The sequence below is a fragment of the Caretta caretta genome, chromosome 11, assembly GCF_965140235.1.
Source record: "Caretta caretta isolate rCarCar2 chromosome 11, rCarCar1.hap1, whole genome shotgun sequence".
NCBI classification, from domain to species: domain Eukaryota; kingdom Metazoa; phylum Chordata; order Testudines; family Cheloniidae; genus Caretta; species Caretta caretta.
This window is the reverse complement of record NC_134216.1, coordinates 6,513,443-6,531,044: the sequence shown is the minus strand read 5'-3', so window position 1 is coordinate 6,531,044 and position 17,602 is coordinate 6,513,443. Positions and strand designations below refer to the sequence as shown.

At 42.7% G+C, this 17,602-nt stretch overlaps 1 protein-coding gene across 7 annotated transcripts in view; it reads left to right on the top strand.

Annotated features, from left to right (window-relative positions):
- CNTNAP5 (contactin associated protein family member 5) overlaps nucleotides 1-17,602 on the top strand; it is a 426,257-nt gene that overhangs the window by 395,184 nt on the left and 13,471 nt on the right. For all 7 annotated transcript variants that reach the window (XR_007359131.2, XM_075117728.1, XM_075117729.1 and 4 more), the window contains 2 exons: nucleotides 346-430; nucleotides 11,057-11,275. Coding sequence is in view for 6 of the 7 variants with exons in the window: in XM_075117728.1 (XP_074973829.1) it covers nucleotides 346-430; nucleotides 11,057-11,275 (304 nt within the window). In the remaining variant the exon portion in view is untranslated. The remainder of the gene's footprint in view (nucleotides 1-345; nucleotides 431-11,056; nucleotides 11,276-17,602) is intronic.

Here is a 17,602-nt window from a genome sequence, read left to right as displayed (position 1 = left end):
CATGTATTGCTAATCCTTGACGGTCAATTCCAGCCAGGCTTCATTCGTTTGCCTGTTTGTTGCAATCAAGAGATTAAGAGGTGAGAATTCTCAGTGGGGGCATAAGCACTTGTCAAATATTGTATAGTTTCCTGCAGTTTAAAGGTTTCTTTAAAATCCTGCTGTATGAATACTCTGACACACTTTTTGGCTTTTTCTGCTAAATTCAAGCACATTCACTTTGCGATCAGCGGGAGTCAGGCATTACGTGTCTCCAGTGTGGAGCTTTTCTACAAGGTTGGTCTAAGAGACTTCAGGGGTCTCTGCATGCTGCAATAATTAACTGTTTTTACTGACCTGTTCCAGGTTGATCAAGTTCTCAGACTCAAGCACAACCTCTCGGAGATTGACTTCAAGGCCATGAAATCGCTCACCTTGGGCAAGGTCGCAGGTAGGCTGTGCAAATGGCTTGCTGATTTGTCAATTGTACTGTTAAGGCTCTATAATTATTTGTGCAGTGTGGTAGGTTTTTTTTTTTTTTAACTGTAAGGGCTGAATATAACAGAGCTGTTATTTACATAGTAGCAGAAGCCCAGTGAAAAGCGTGTTGGTAGAAGCTTTGGCGGTGTGAGTTGTTTGCCCTGATAGCAATGTTAACCTCTCACCTCTTGTTGAGCCACCTAGAAAAGGATGGTGGGAAGACCCAGCCCTCCATGGCAGCATAGAGGCACTCCTGAAGCTCAGCATGCCCTGATTTACACCCCTGTGTGATGTGCAGCTGATTATCCCTATGTGTCTGGGCAGCTCCACGATCTCATCTTAGGGCAGGGCAGAGACATGGCTTCACCTCCTCCCCACCCTCTTTGGGGCCCATACCCCCCACTCCACACTAGCTGAGTACTGCGTTAGAGAAGCAGTCCCTGGGCTCTCATACAGTGTAGGAGCTGCAATTTATTTTCTGTTTACATAGGCCAGGTGAGCTGGGGTGGCCTTTTGATTCCCTGCCCTTTAACACTGCACACCCATCTCAGGACCAGGAAGAATCTACCAGAAGCTTCAGACAAAGAACCCTTATTTTTCTGTTCTCAAGTGGTCCACTTTATGTCATATGAGTACCCCATTTGTTCCTGATAAGAACCTAATAGGCTCTTTATTATGACTAAAGAATGCTGTCGCCGATCCCACAGCAAACCTGGACATCAAAATCAAGTCTGCCGTCTGGAAGTGCTTACTGCTGAAGTCTCTTTTACCACAGCCATTTAAAGGTTCAGTAATGGCTCCCAAAGCCTATAGAATTGAAAGCCTTTTTGGCAGATGTAGAAAATAAACATCCACTTGTGTCCACTTGTGAGCTATTAATTGTACATAATAACAGCAGCGCACTCGGGATCGTTCTTTGCCAGGTAGTATAAGTAAAGGGACTGATATTTTATCTTGCTGATAGCCAGGGCTTGGCCTGCCTGTAGAGAAAAGGCATCCAACAGCAACCCAAGCTCTGCAGAGCTGGTTTTGGTGCCCTAGTAGTTGTCACTCTTCCATCTGACTCAGTGCTCAGCTAATACCCCAATTGTTCAAGGTCCCGTTGTGTTGCTGAATGCGTCTACTTCCGCCAAATCATAAAACAGAATTCCTCACCGTGAGTGGTTCCTAAAGTTCCTATTGTACTTGTTAGGAGAACAGAGGTTTCAGACAACTTGTGTCATGGACAAATCCCTCTTCTGTTTATGTCACTTGTTCTGTAACTTCAGGTAGATATGTTATTCTTCACTTCCTTTATTAAAGTTCTGTCATGTTGCCTGAGCCAGAAACCTTCCTACCCAAATGGTGGGAGAAGTGACTGCTGTATGTAGAACATGCAGAATTTGTCCTACAGAACCCCACTACTTACTTAAACAGTCTCTACAATTGTCTGCTCTACCACAGACTTCTTGTATGGCCCTTGGCAAGTCACTTAGTCTCTATTTACCCTATCGGTAAAATGAGGATAACAGCATTTTGCTACCTCTCAGGTGTTGTGAGGATAAATACAATAAGATTATGGATACTACTCCACTGTATTTGTTTGTTTTTGAATGCTAAGTTTATATTTAAATCTCTCTGTCTATGGTACCTACATGTCCCCCAATGCCATAGGATCCAAGCACCTCACCAACGTTCATTGAATTTATCCTCACAGCATCCCTCTGAGATAGGGAAGTATGATCATCCCCGTACTTTGTTGCTGTCGTTTTATAAACACAGAGCTGGAACATGGCAGGACTTATCCAAAGCTCATTGACTCAGCGGGAATCCTTTCACTGACATCAATATGCACTGGATTCAGGTCCCAAATGGCTGGTCCAGAGTCATGCATAACATCAAGGCCTGGCATAGAACACAGATCTGAGCCCCCATCCAGCACCTCCACTACAAGACCATCCTTCCTTGTGGTCATCCCTCTGTGCTAGTCACTAGATCATACACCCTTCCCTTTGGCCTGTTGTACATCAATTGAACCTAAGCATATTTATGTGCATGCAAGTCTTTCTATAAGGAGATGATATCACATAGCACAACATCTCAGATTTGTTTGTCTGAGTTTTCTCTGACTTGACGAATTCACATGTGGTTCTGCTGTGTCTAACCATATTTTCTTTTCAACCATGTAATGTCTCATGTACACAACATAATTAAAACAATGACACGTAAAAGTGGCCATTAGCTCAGTGCTTGGAGTGATCTGGCTTTGTGTTTCCAACCTAACTCAATCTATTTGTCTCGGGGGACCCTCAGGTGTGACCCTCTTTGAAATGCTTTTGGATGGTGGTTTATTTTTTAATGTACTTGTGAAATTTCTTCATTCATGCTGCTACAAGTGCAGCTCTTGCTCTTACATCTGCTGTAAATCTATCTGAGTTGCAGAGAGGAGTGTCTGACTTCCTACATAGTTACTTCTTTGCCCCACCCCCCAACTCATCACCTTACCAGTAGCATAGTAGTATCAGAGTTAGGGCGGGGAACGTGGATTACAGGTTAAGGAGGTTCTGAAAATTAATATTATAAAGGTTTCTCCAGCACGTATTTGTGGTGACCTGTCTTAACTTGTGGCTTCTTCACTTGTGAATACTCCACCCATCAGATTCATGACGATAAAACCTGTATAACACACCAGACCTTTATGGATTCACTTCCTTCTTTATGTGCCAGATCCAAAACTCATTGAAGTCAATAAGAGTCTTTCCAGTGACTTCAATGAGCTTTGAATCAGGCCATAAATGTAATGTAAATTGGAGGTTTATTTGAAAAACCACATGCTTGCAGTGTGAAACAGTTATTATTTATATAGCCCTGTAAATAAACAGATTGGTTTATTGAATATTTACAGTAAAACGATAGAGTACCTGCCCTGAAGAGATCACAAACTAATTCAGATGCGTCTATTATTAGATAGGGGCACACGCCAGCTGCAGGTTTATTTCAAAAGGTATAGAGACATCACGAATGTGGAGATGGGTGCAGGAAGGCTTCGCTAAACAAGTACCTCCTTAAGGAGAGGTGTAAATGGAAAAGAGGGATGAAGTATAATTGTGGATGGGTGGTCACATTTTTAGTAGTGAAAGCGGCAACAGGTTTCTCAATGAATTAAAAGCTCCTGTCACTGAATATTATAGTACATCTTTCACAGAATGAACACAGAACAACTGCAACCCCATCAGTTCCACACCTCAGCAACCCCTCCCTCACCCTTCTTCTGTTCTTTATTAGCTGGTTTCAGAGTAACAGCTATGTTAGTCTGTATCCGCAAAAAAAAACCAGGAGTACTTGTGGCACCTTAGAGACTAAAAAATTTATTAGAGCATAAGCTTTCGTGGGCTACAGCTCACTTCATTGGATGCATTGAATTGAACATATAGTAAGGAGATATATATATATATACACACATACAGAGAAGGTGGAATTTGTCATACAAACTGTAAGAGGCTAATTAATTAAGATGAGCTATTATCAGCAGGAGAAAAAAACTTTTGTAGTGATAATCAAGATGGCCAAATGTATGGCAAATTCCACCTTCTCTGTATGTATATATGTATATCTTCTTACTATATGTTCCATTCAATGCATCCGATGAAGTGGGCTGTAGCCCACGAAAGCTTATGCTCTAATAAATTTGTTAGTCTCTAAGGTGCCACAAGTACTCTTTATTAGCTGTCATCTTCTTGCCCCTTCAGAATCTCTCCCTCCTGTTCCCTACCTGTCCTGTCTTTTCCCGCCTCCTCAGAAGCACCAGAGCAACCAGGAGAAAAAAATATCTCTCTGAGGTGCATTTTAGACCTGAAACTGCTTTTGCTGCAAGGAGCTTAATAAAGCAGCTTTGAAGCTGGAGTTGGGTATAAAAGAGGAAGTAGGTTGAGGGCAAGATGGCAGCAGCTAAAGATGAAATGGGAGGATAAGACGAGCTGGCAGAAGGTCTGCTGTTGGTCCCACATCAGAGAGCAGTAATGCCATCCTGCCTGTTCCAGAGTGACACAGAGGTCGCTCAGCCGTCACTTCCGGCAATACAATGTAGCTGGTGTTGTGTCTTAATCCTGAGAGAAAATCTGTGCTCTGTTTCCCTAAAGATAACGCTACCCAAAAGCAGGCTCTGTTCTCTCTCCCAGTCCTGTCTCCCCCTCAGCTTCCCTCTAGAAGCTTTATTTTTAGGCTGACTGGTTGTTATTTGAATTGATTGCAGCTGTCTGCTCTTGAAAGAAGCATGTTTCCCATTGTAAGCCCTCTATACCTCTCCATTTTTGTTGCATCAGTTGCCTCTTGTCTCATTACAGTGTACGGTGTTGGGAGCCCTGTTGAAACCGAACGGGGTGGCTGCGTTGGGGCACATTAAAATGAAGATGTCACAAATGGGTTTTGACATCTAACAAATATCACATTACAACCTGAAGCAATGCCTGTTTTTAGCTGATAGATGATCTTTAAGAATATATATAAATATAAAATAAATATAAATATAAAAGATGAGTCATACTGAGCTGAAAGCTCTCAAGCACTCCCCACTACGTGAAATGCTCCATAAATTGGGACCACAGGGCCAGCTCATTGTTTCTGACCTTTGTGCCGCGTGGAAAGCCCGGGGGTAGTGGTGCCTTTGGGTAGGTCTACACTGCAGTAAAACACCCACGGCTGGCTCATGTCAGCTGACTCGAGCCTGAGCCAGCTGACACAGGCCAGCCGTGGCTGTTTTATTGCAGTGTAGACGTACCCTTCAAGTCACAGTACTTGCTCCTGTCACACTCTGGAGCCAGAGACTGCGCTAAACTGCATTGAGTGCCCATGATCCTGTCTCAAGATGCCTATATGGCAACCCCACAATGCCTTTTACTCTGGTCTTGCCCCTTACAATAGGAAGGTCCAGAGTTGGGTGGACTAGAAGCAACTACAATGGCTCTTCCTCCCCCCCCCACCCCCACCAGGGTAGTCATAAGTAGGAGAAATCCTTCCCTGGTTTTAATTGCTGACTTTGGGCCAGATTTGTACCAGGAGCGCAGGGGTGCTCCATGCTGCCTTTATGCAGGCTTGGATCTAGCCCAAGATGTTCATTATGTTTCTCCCAGGTCAAACACAATATCAGCAACGCTGCTCGGTTTTGTGGCAGGACATGGCAGCCTGTTTACGTGCATAACCATAGAGTGCCTGGCGCCTAGCTGCACATATTCATAATGGATGCAGGACTGAGACCACTTCTCCATCATTAACTCAAAGCCAGCCCATTTGTTCATGGCCAAGAGTAACCTTGCTAAGGTTGTTCAGCTGCCTCAGTGAAACGCGGTGATGTTGTTGGTTTAACTCTCACAAAACCACCTTTCTATTAGTCAGGCTGAGAAAAGAGGCCAAGCATTGCATCAGCATGGAGACGAAATGATCCTTTCAGCCCCCAGCCATGGTCCATCCACTACAGGGTTAAGGCCCACTGAGGGAGAACTTAAACTGGTGGTATACCTGCTTCCACTGAACTCAGTGACAAAACTCCCACTAGTAAAGTGCCTGGTAGGACACCCATGGACTTCAATTGGAGGAAAAGCAAGCCCAAAGAGAGTGGACTTTAATCTTCAGTGCTGTCAAGTTGACTCTTGTCACAAGCGTGAAATTGACTTTTAAAAATAGCTTAGGGGGAATAAAAAGGACAATGAAAAGTGTTCATGCTTTCTCTTTGCCTCACCTTCAGAAGCCCCTTTGATCCAATGCCTCCAACACACTAATAGCATTAATTACGTGATTGGAAAAAATACGTACTTTCAAAGGCAAATTTTTCAAGTCCTTCTTGATTGTCTTGGCCCTTTGAACATAGTTATTTCCTGCCTGTTTAAAAAAGAAATCAGCCCCTTTGCTTCTGAAGAGCATTTTGTAATTGCAGACTTACTTCCAGCAGAGCTTTGAGGACCCACTCCTGCACTTTGGAGTACCTCTGTTGGGAAACAAACACAGCAAGGTGTGATGTTCTCCCTGGCTGATGTGCATCAGTGCAAAATCTCATTGCCAATTACTCTGCTTCTCCCTTGTAGTAGCCTGTGACAGTGCCAGGCAATGATGTGTAGTTCTAAGTGCAAGAGGATGTTGTGACTGAAGACTGATTTGTTGTTACTATTAATTTGTATTATCGTAGCTTCCAGAGCCGTAATTAGGATTAGAGGACTCGTTCTATTATGTGCTGCAAAGCCCAAACATAACAGACAGTCCCTGTGCCAAAGACCTTTCAATTTGGCTTTTTAAATTATTTAGCCTTTGTTACCATCCAGAAAAAGGAGCCACCATAAAGTTCTCGGCTTTATCATAGTAAATCACAAAATACCTTCAAAACCATTGACCTAGATGGAAATGTCTGGGCAATTTGTCATACGTCATAGGCACGTCCATTACGATACATTCGTCTTTATGACACTATTTATGTATAACAAAATACTGTAATGAAATCATCAGAAACATGCTGGAAAAGACTCGATCATGTTCTAAATTCAGGGCAATAATGCTCCCCCCTGCAACAAAAAATCTCGAAAAACCCCACAAGAGTAAAATGAAAGCAGGCAGAAGCAGAGTGGGGCCTATCCAGTTTATTGCACTGAATGCAGCATGTACTTTTTACCGGCCTTTGGGGCAGGTGGCATATATGTTTACAGGGTGCAAGCAGCTCCTGGACCTCAGAGATACAATATGGGTTCTTGAGGCCAGGGTCGCTGAACTGGAGGAGCTACGGGAGACAGAAAGGTACTTAGATGAGACTTTTGAGAACACAGTAGAAGACTCCCACCCCAAGTCTGACAGCCAGTTAAGCACTTCAGAGGAGTCATAGAGTTTAATGTCAGAAGGGACCATTATGATCATCTAGACTGACCTACTGCATAATGCAGGCCATAGAATATTTCACCCAATGATTGCTGTATTGACCCCAATAACTTAGAGAGAATCGTAGAAATGTAGGCCTGGAATTGACCTCATGAAATGATGCAGTCTAGTCTCCCATGTTGAGGCAGACCAAGATATTCCACCACTTTGTGATGGAATATCTTTCAGAATCCAATCTAGTCATGATTTAAAGACTTCAAATGCTGGACAATCCACTACAACACTGAGTAAGCTGTTTTCATGGTTCATTACCCTCAAAGTTAAAATTGTGTGCCTTATGTCTGATATAACTGAATTTGCGCTATCCATATGAGAATTCAAACAGCAGGGTCAAACCTGTAAGCCCAAATTACACAGAACTCCCATTGGCTTCATTGAAAAATCTGCATTCTGAGGGCTTTCAAGACTGAACTCAAAATGTAATTGTAAAGAAAACTATAATTCTGCAAACATGATTTTTGTCTGAGTGTTCTCAGTTTTTCAAATGTAATAGCCCTTTAGTGGCTAATCCAGTTGGGGCCTTAATTCTGATTTCAGATAACTAATGAAACTGTCATATAACATCTCTTAGGCTTTTCAAGCTACCATGAAACATAATTCAGTATTTATTGGGTTTCCCCTTTGGCAGGCGGAGGGGGAACAAAGCAACTCAGATAGTGTTAGCTCTGTGGGATATGAAATATCCACCCTTTGTGTTAGAGATAGTAAAGAAGCAAGAACAGACGAGTTTGGTAATGTTTACTAAGATTTTTGGAACTTCCATAGAGACAGAAGATGCTCTAAATCACTGTTTTCCCATGTTTTTGTAAGATCCACTTCAGAAATATACAGCCAAGGCTTTCCTTCCCCTGGCAACCCCACCATCTGTTGTTACAGGCCTGCCCATCTTAATTTATACAGCTTCCACTTTCCCCTCTGCACACACACTTTGGGAAAGGCCAAAGCATAACTCCTGAAAGTTACAAATTGTATCCTGCATCAGGGATGTATTTCCGTTGAGACTATCTTTGTTGTTGTCATTCAAAACAGCTCTCCTGTAGGGAAAACACAGAATGTTCTGGCCATTTACACCTACGTTTTGCTTGTGTCTCTTCTTGCACCTAGAAGATGGCTCTATGACAGTTTCCCTAGTGACGCCGTCTGCAGACTTAGGTGCTATTGCAGGCTTCCTTCCAGCCCAGAACCTTACAGTGATATCTCACACCTACACTTGGGGTGGCTGAGGAACAGCAACACTTAGTAAAATTATGCCTGAATTTCTGCATGGGAACACATCAGACCTAAGCATTTCTTCTTTAAAGCCATCTCGGAGAGCGTCAGACAATGATCAGCAGTCATAAGTACCAAAGGATAATGTGGAATTCAGCGTAGACCTGTAGTTTGAGCTGTTTAACTACTTTGCAACCCAAATAGCTTCCCTCACCATCCCCCCAAAAAACCCACTACATTAGTAATTTAGCAAAGTCAATCACTCAAAAGTTTTAAAAACTGCCAGATTTATTGTTACCTACGCAACTTTCATTCTGCTCTCTTGTGTGTCCATCCTGTCTGTTGAATGAGGTGGGGTCACATAGGAACAGTAGTATCTGATCGTAGAACTAGACTTTACCACACTGAATGCACACAAGGATATATCACCTTGGTGTACAAGGTCCATCTGTAAATCCATGGGTAATACCAAATTGCATCAACTGCAAGCAGCTGGGTAACTCAACTTGGCTAAGTACTCTGCACAATGATAATACCCAGGAGCCAAAGAAATAACTAGTATGTGAAACTGGCTTCTTGGACTTGCCTCCATCCACATTCAACACCACAACCACGGTGTAAAATAGCAGGCTATGTGAGAAAGATCAACAATTTTCTACTCCCCAGTCCAGGACTAGCCCTTGAAAGAGCTTACTGGTCCAAACCCTGGCAGGCACTGAGATATGATATTTTAATATCAAGCCAGACAGCTTACCACATTGTTGTCATTGGTGTTCAGGGTTTTTTTTTTCTTTCAAAGCTTGTAACCAAAGCTTTGTGGACCTCATCTAGCTCCCATCAACCTCACTGGGTATTGGATCAGGCCCTTTATGGTCCAGAAGATCTTGAAATGTGAACTGTCAACTGTTGGGGGAGGGGGAAATTAATCTCTAAATCTGATAGTTTTATGAGATCAGCTAATAAAATTATTTAATGTAGACTGGGAAAAACATGTATGATGGTTTTCAAAATGTTCTGTTTTTAAAGGCCATTGTCTTACAATGTGAAAGGGTAGAAACAGACGAGGAAGCTGGGAATCCCAGTTTTGCAATGCTAAAAACTACAAATTTCTAACACTACCAGTAGACAAGATTTCACACCTTGAATGACCACTGATCTTGCATTCAATGAGGCTTTTTTATTTTGTTTTTTTCCCCTTATATTGGCACAAGATGAACATAGCAAGTGACAGAGGTCTTAGCAGTATGAATGTCAATTCCTAGAAAGTAAATAAATGGGGCTCATTGAGAAAGAGAAAATGGCTTACCCGTCCTTCACTGTCTTTCTCAAGCATCAGGCATTGCTGCATTCAGAACCATATGCAAAACTTATGCCCTTGAATTAGCTTTCCCCTAATAGGGCCTAACTGTACATGTACTCCCCATCTCCCACCCGTAACCACACACACAGAGTAAGCTATTTCTCCTACAGACTGGGAAAAAAGATAGTGATTGATATTTCTGTTTGTAAATACTTGGGCGTCTCATACCATGGTGACAGGGGCATATAAGTAGGTAGATATATAGGTCTAGTATACTGTGGAATACTCTCCCCAGGGTAGTTTGGGAAGCCCAAGCACATGAGACAGTCAACATTAGACTATATGAAGTACTAGATAATGAGTATCACTGAACAATCCTGTATTGTCAGCAGTGGACAGAGCAGATGATCTGCTAGGGCTTGTCCATCTCTGACAACTCAGATTCTGTGAAACAAATGTTGACAAATGAATCTCATCTCAGGCCTGAAGATAATCAGTGTTACTATTTAACTGATTGATTGTCAGAGGTGGGGTCAGGGAGGAATTTTCACCCAGGTCAGATTGGCAGTGATGTTGGGATTTTATTTTATTTATTTATTTATTTATTTATTTATTTTTGCCTTCCTCTGCAGCATGTGGGTGCTGGTCACTTGCCAGGCTCATCTGGGTATATCTCACTTCATCAATTCCCTGACATTGAAGGGACCTCGTGCACTGGTGCATCTTGGTCCCTCTTATTTTCTGCCTGTGGCACATAATAGTTTAGTCTCCTGTGGACTGGAATACCATGGTCTAATTTCAGTTGGGTTTAGCATCTTAGTGGCCTGCAGGAGGTCAGACTAGATGGCCCGGTAGTCCCTTATGGCCTTACATTCTATGATTTATGGTAGCACTAAATATGTGTTAGGTGCTTTCCAGACAAACAAGAAACTGGGTAGGGGAAGGAGAACAACAGAGGCTATTTATTTACAAGCCAACTCCATTCACTATAAGTAGTATGGTAGATGTGTATCTTTAAGAGGGATTTAAATGTGGATATCGTCTCAGACATAAGGGTCCAGTGGAAGAAGGATGTAATTGGGTGAGAAGCTGATGAATGGGTGAATAAGGTCAGGTAAGCTAGCAAAGGGTTTTTTAATCAACCAGCAAAAGGATACATTTAAAACACCTTTCTGATTGTGTTGTGTGTTGCAGATAGTCTGGGGCTAGATTCTGAAGTCCTGAAGGCGAACTCACATGGCTTTATCGGATGCCTGTCCTCTGTCCAGTACAATCACATAGCTCCACTGAAGGCCGCCTTACGACATCCCAGCATAGCCCCTGTGACTGTCAAAGGCTCCTTGACTGAATCGAGTTGTGGATACATAGCAGAGGCTGATGTGAACACTGTCACCACAGTATATTCCTCATCAGGTATGTTCTGTCAAGAAACTAAGGCTTCTATTAAACCAGCATTTTAGAACTCCACGTGGGATTTGCTCCCTCCGTCCCTGCTGCCACAGTTAGTGTGATACTAGAAGCAAGATGGCTTGGAAGCCATCAACACACAAGTGATAGGGATGTACAGGTAAAGCCTATTCAGGTCTGCACCCACTAAAAGGTTATATCCTGGTAATAATTGGAGCCTGATTAAGATCCTGTATTGCCTGAAAAATGCCCACAGGAATGTGACATTATAGGAGAGTAAAGCCTGATTTGCAAAGATTAGTCCAAACTCTATCTCAGGAACATGGGACTTCAATTGCTATTGCAGGCCGTCCGTGAAGTATCATGGCTCCAGTGCTGGAGATTTCAAAGGAAAACAAAAACCTGGTATGGTGTTGCATATAACACAATTGTTCCTGACCCCAGATCCTGATCAGCATATGCCCTGAAGTCTGAAGAATCATGCCATATACTAACTGTCATTTTACTCTAGCTAGTGGAAATCATAGAATCATAGTTGGAAGAGACCTCAGGAGGTCATCTAGTCCAACCCCCTGCTCAAAGCAGGGCCAACCCCAGCTAAATCATCCCAGTCCGGGCTTTGTCAAGCCGGGCCTTAAAAACCTCTAAGGATGGAGATTCCACCACGTCCCTAGGTAACCCATTCCAGTGCTTCACCACCCTCCTAGTGAAATAGCGTTTCCTAATATCCAACCTAGACCTCCCCCACTGCAACTTGAGATCATTGCTCCTCGTTCTGTCAATACATGAGTGTTACTCTGTGTGCCTTTCACTGACTATGTGTATCATTAGCTTTGTTTTAAGTGAAGGTACATAACTTGAATGTTGCTAGCTGGTGATCCTAAGCAGTTCATTTTCCTCTGCAATCATGAAATTGCCCCCTGGGAATCTTAAGTGGTTTGTACATTGTATTAGTATGCCGGGGGGGAAAAGAACCCACAGAGCAGCTGGTAGTACTGTCACCACAGGCAGGGACACACAAGTCGCTGTTTTAGTCGCTAGTTGGATGTAGCAGAGACCTTAATAACCAGAAAGGAGTAAAAAATGGAAGCGTTTTTTTTTTTTTAATCCTTTGAACTATGAATTCACTTTATCTTCCCTGCTGGATAACTCATCAAGCTTCCTATGTTTTATATCCTAATGCCATTTATTTCCTTGACATTTGGACTTGCAGCAGATCCCGCTTTCCTTCAGCTTCTACCCATGGTATTCAGCAGAAAACAAATGATGCTATTAATGTTTTGCATAGGGAGAAATAATTATGCTTGCTCTCCGTGTGGGGAATGGATTCCAATGTATGTGTGCTTGGTTTTTTAACTGAAGAAACATGGCTTGTTAATGGTGAATGGTTTAGGATTGCTCTGTGTGTGCGGGTATGCGGGCATTCTCACGTGTGTTTACACACAAACTCTCTTCATCACTCTGTGGGTCAAATTTTGCTCTCACTTATCTCAGGCCAACCTATAAAGTCAAGAAGGGGACATTTTAGAATAAAGCCTAAGTCTCAAAGAGGGAGTCAAAACTCTAATTTCAGATATAATGGGGCAGGATTTAGACTTTCATATTTAAATCTTGCAATTAACTAGATGTAAGGCAGTTTTAAGGTAGATAAGCACTCAGATATCAGCTAATACGGAGTCATGGTAAAAGCTCAATGATACCTCTGCCTATTTCTGCTTTAAAATATGGTCACCCTTTTATCATGATAACTGATACCTAATATAACCTCAACATTCAAAGTGGACTTGTTTTATAGATCTCATTGAGACTTAAATCAAGCCAGTTCTGAAAACTGTATGTTCTATACTGTGAGTAGTGGTTATATAAGAAATTCCATTTTGTATTCCATTATACTTTATATTACTTTACATATAATTTATTCTGATAGATATATAGAGAGAGACCATATTTTAAGGAATAATCACAGGAGGGCAGAGTTAAGGATTAATCTTCAGCTTTACTGTGCATTTCTCAGTTTCAGTTCTTAATGTCTCATCTCTGCATGTCTGAGAACAAAAAACAAACTTTAAAGACTGCTGTACGTATGTGTGCTGATTTTCTAAGCCATTGATAGAGCAAAGATAGCTGCCTGGAAATCCTGCTGTGAGTGTGTGAAAAAGCTTTCAGTGCTCATAACTTGAGAACAATTAAAACACTTTCCTTCAAACTTGGAATGTTTGTTAGATCTTCAGGAAAGTTCCTTAGCAAACTACTTTTGAACAAAATCCACTCATCCATAGTTAATTTATCCATGCCCAAAATTTCTGATTGGAACATCTGAGAGGAAAAGTGACTTCCCGTGATGATGATATTTTGTAATGCTCCATAAATCAGTCTCTCTTACGTGGTAGCACATATACCAGTTGCCACCCCAACTCCACATTGATGGCACCCAGATGTTTTACTCTAGGATGTTTACAGTATATTAAAATACTGCAAATATCACAGTATATTAAAAATGTTTTTTTTCAGAAAATATGTATTAGTGGTCACTACTGTATTTTGAGGGTTAGATCCTCAGCTGCCAGTTTACACCAGTGGAGGATCTGGACCTTGTGTATTTAAATTATATCCCCCAAATATTTTCATAAATCAGATATTGTACCAAAATTTTTTGCTTGTGGAAGTCTTGTGAGACATTGCATGTCCCCATTTCACTGCGGTGCCCTTTGGTGCCAGTATTCTTCATGCGTTATCTCAAGGGTCATATCTAAAAGGAAAAGAATGTCCTATTAAAATATCATATGAGACACAGTGCTTTTTTTCCTCCTCGGCTGCAGAATTTACCATGATCCCACAGGGGGAGATTCTGCTGTCACTTGCCATCTGCTTCTCTGCAACAAACACCTCGTTGTCTTGTATCCTGACTTTATTTCTTGGGTGAAACATAATTCGCAGAACCTTTAAGGTCTGTCGACCTGCATTCTGATTAAACCACAGAAAGAAACTCAAAGTTACCTTTAAATCCCCACCACTTGTTTTGGATTTTTTAAAAGTCCTTTAGCTTCAAGTAATTTTTGGTCAAAGACGAAGGACTCTTTAATAGCATGTATGGCCAATATTTTACACAATGGATGTGTGGATCAAAAGTCTCGCCTACCCCTCATTCATTTTATGCAATCTCAGCAGGTGACTTGTGACACCAGTCAGAATTCTCTCTCCAAGCCGTAGGGGCAGCTCCTCAGAGGGAGTACCTTGTCATAGCTTTATTGACTCCATTGTCTTCAACAGAGTTATGACAATTTACACCTGCTAAAGATCTGCCTCATGGTGTGCAAAATTAGCTAATAGTCAACTCATGTATAAACCAAGCTTTTCTGGTCTAAAACAAGTTAGCGTTTCTCAAGGTCTGCTTGTACTTGAGCAATTCCTTCTCAAGGTACCCAATCTCCATGCACTGGGAAAAGAGAACTTGCAAAAGAGCTGAAATGGGTCCTACTTGGGGAGCCATATCCCAAATGGGTGACTCATTATGTAATCCTCGCTAGTGAGCATTTATTTATGTCATCAGTCCCGTTGACTTCAAAATCACTTCTGTGACTGCATCTGCTCTGAACATCAGCGATCTGCAGAAGTGTGAACCCTCCTCCCCCAACACTGTTAGTTTGTAGGCATCTGTTTACAAGAAGGGAAATGCTTTGATCTTTAAAACTGGCAAGAGAACTACTTCTCAAACCTCAGAATGTCTTCAGCCAGATTCTCTGTGGCCTACAGTTTGTGAAGCTATTTACATCGGTGAAATTGGGTGTAAATGGTATCCATTAGCACTCGCTTTGCACTAGTGTAAATGACTGCCCAAGGTGCCGGGCAAAGGAGAATCAGGCTCTTTGTAAATACAAAGAGTGCAAAGCAAAGCTGGGTAAAGATGAAAATTTAGCCCTGTCCAACACACAAATATGCTTGTTTGTCTGAAGGGAAAAATCCCACTTAATGGAGTGCTAAGAGTCTGCCGAGTCAGCTACTAAAGCAAGAATAGAAGTACTTGTGGCACCTTAGAGACTAACCAATTTATTTGAGCATGAGCTTTCGTGAGCTACAGCTCACTTCATCAGATGTTTACCGTGGAAACTGCAGCAGACTTTATATACACACAGAGAATATGAAACAATACCTCCTCCCACCCCACTGTCCTGCTGGTAATAGCTTATCTAAAGTGATCAACAGGTGGGCCATTTCCAGCACAAATCCAGGTTTTCTCACCCTCCACCCCCCCACACAAATTCACTCTCCTGCTGGTGCTAGCCCATCCAAAGTGACAACTCTTTACATAGTCAAGTCGGGCTATTTCCTGCATAGATCCAGGTTTTCTCACATCCCCCCCACCCCCATACACACACAAACTCACTCTCCTGCTGCTAATAGCTCATCTAAACTGACCACTCTCCAAGTTTAAATCCAAGTTAAACCAGAACATCTGGGGGGGGGGGGGTAGGAAAAAACAAGAGGAAACAGGCTACCTTGCATAATGACTTAGCCACTCCCAGTCTCTATTTAAGCCTAAATTAATAGTATCCAATTTGCAAATGAATTCCAATTCAGCAGTTTCTCGCTGGAGTCTGGATTTGAAGTTTTTTTGTTTTAAGATAGCGACCTTCATGTCTGTGATTGCGTGACCAGAGAGATTGAAGTGTTCTCCGACTGGTTTATGAATGTTATAATTCTTGACATCTGATTTGTGTCCATTTATTCTTTTACGTAGAGACTGTCCAGTTTGACCAATGTACATGGCAGAGGGGCATTGCTGGCACATGATGGCATATATCACATTGGTGGATGTGCAGGTGAACGAGCCTCTGATAGTGTGGCTGATGTTATTAGGCCCTGTGATGGTGTCCCCTGAATAGATATGTGGGCACAATTGGCAACGGGCTTTGTTGCAAGGATAAGTTCCTGGGTTAGTGGTTCTGTTGTGTGGTATGTGGTTGTTGGTGAGTATTTGCTTCAGATTGCGGGGCTGTCTGTAGGCAAGGACTGGCCTGTCTCCCAAGACTTGTGAGAGTGTTGGGTCATCCTTTAGGATAGGTTGTAGATCCTTAATAATGCGTTGGAGGGGTTTTAGTTGGGGGCTGAAGGTGACCGCTAGTGGCGTTCTGTTATTTTCTTTGTTAGGCCTGTCCTGTAGTAGGTAACTTCTGGGAACTCTTCTGGCTCTATCAATCTGTTTCTTTACTTCTGCAGGTGGGTATTGTAGTTGTAAGAAAGCTTGGCAGAGATCTTGTAGGTGTTTGTCTCTGTCTGAGGGGTTGGAGCAAATGCGGTTGTATCGCAGAGCTTGGCTGTAGACGATGGATCGTGTGGTGTGGTCAGGGTGAAAGCTGGAGGCATGCAGGTAGGAATAGCGGTCAGTAGGTTTCCGGTATAGGTGCTGTTGTCATCATGAATAGGTCGGAATATGAACAAGAGGCTGCTCGGCAGCTCTCCAACACGAGTTTCTACAAGCCATTACCCTATGATCCCACTGAGAGTTACCAAAAGCAACTACAGCATTTGCTCAAGAAACTTCCTGAAAAAGCACAAGATCAAATCCGCACAGACACACCCCTGGAACCCCGACCTGGGATATTCTATCTACTACCCAAGATCCATAAACCTGGAAATCCTGGGCGCCCCATCATCTCAGGCATTGGCACCCTGACAGCAGGATTGTCTGGCTATGTAGACTCCCTCCTCAGGCCCTACGCTACCAGCACTCCCAGCTACCTTCGAGACACCACTGACTTCCTGAGGAAACTTCAATCCATCGGTGATCTTCCTGATAACACCATCCTGGCTACTATGGATGTAGAAGCCCTCTACACCAACATTCCACACAAAGATGGACTACAAGCCGTCAAGAACACTATCCCCGATAATGTCACGGCTAACCTGGTGGCTGAACTTTGTGACTTTGTCCTTACCCATAACTATTTCACATTTGGGGACAATGTATACCTTCAGATCAGCGGCACTGCTATGGGTACCCGCATGGCCCCACAGTATGCCAACATTTTTATGGCTGATTTAGAACAACGCTTCCTCAGCTCTCGTCCCCTAAAGCCCCTACTCTACTTGCGCTATATTGATGACATCTTCATCATCTGGACCCATGGAAAAGAAGCCCTTGAGGAATTCCACCATGATTTCAACAATTTCCATCCCACCACCAACCTCAGCCTGGTCCAGTCCACACAAGAGATCCATTTCCTGGACACTACAGTGCTAATAAACGATGGCCACATAAACACCACCCTATACCGGAAACCTACTGACCGCTATTCCTACCTGCATGCCTCCAGCTTTCACCCTGACCACACC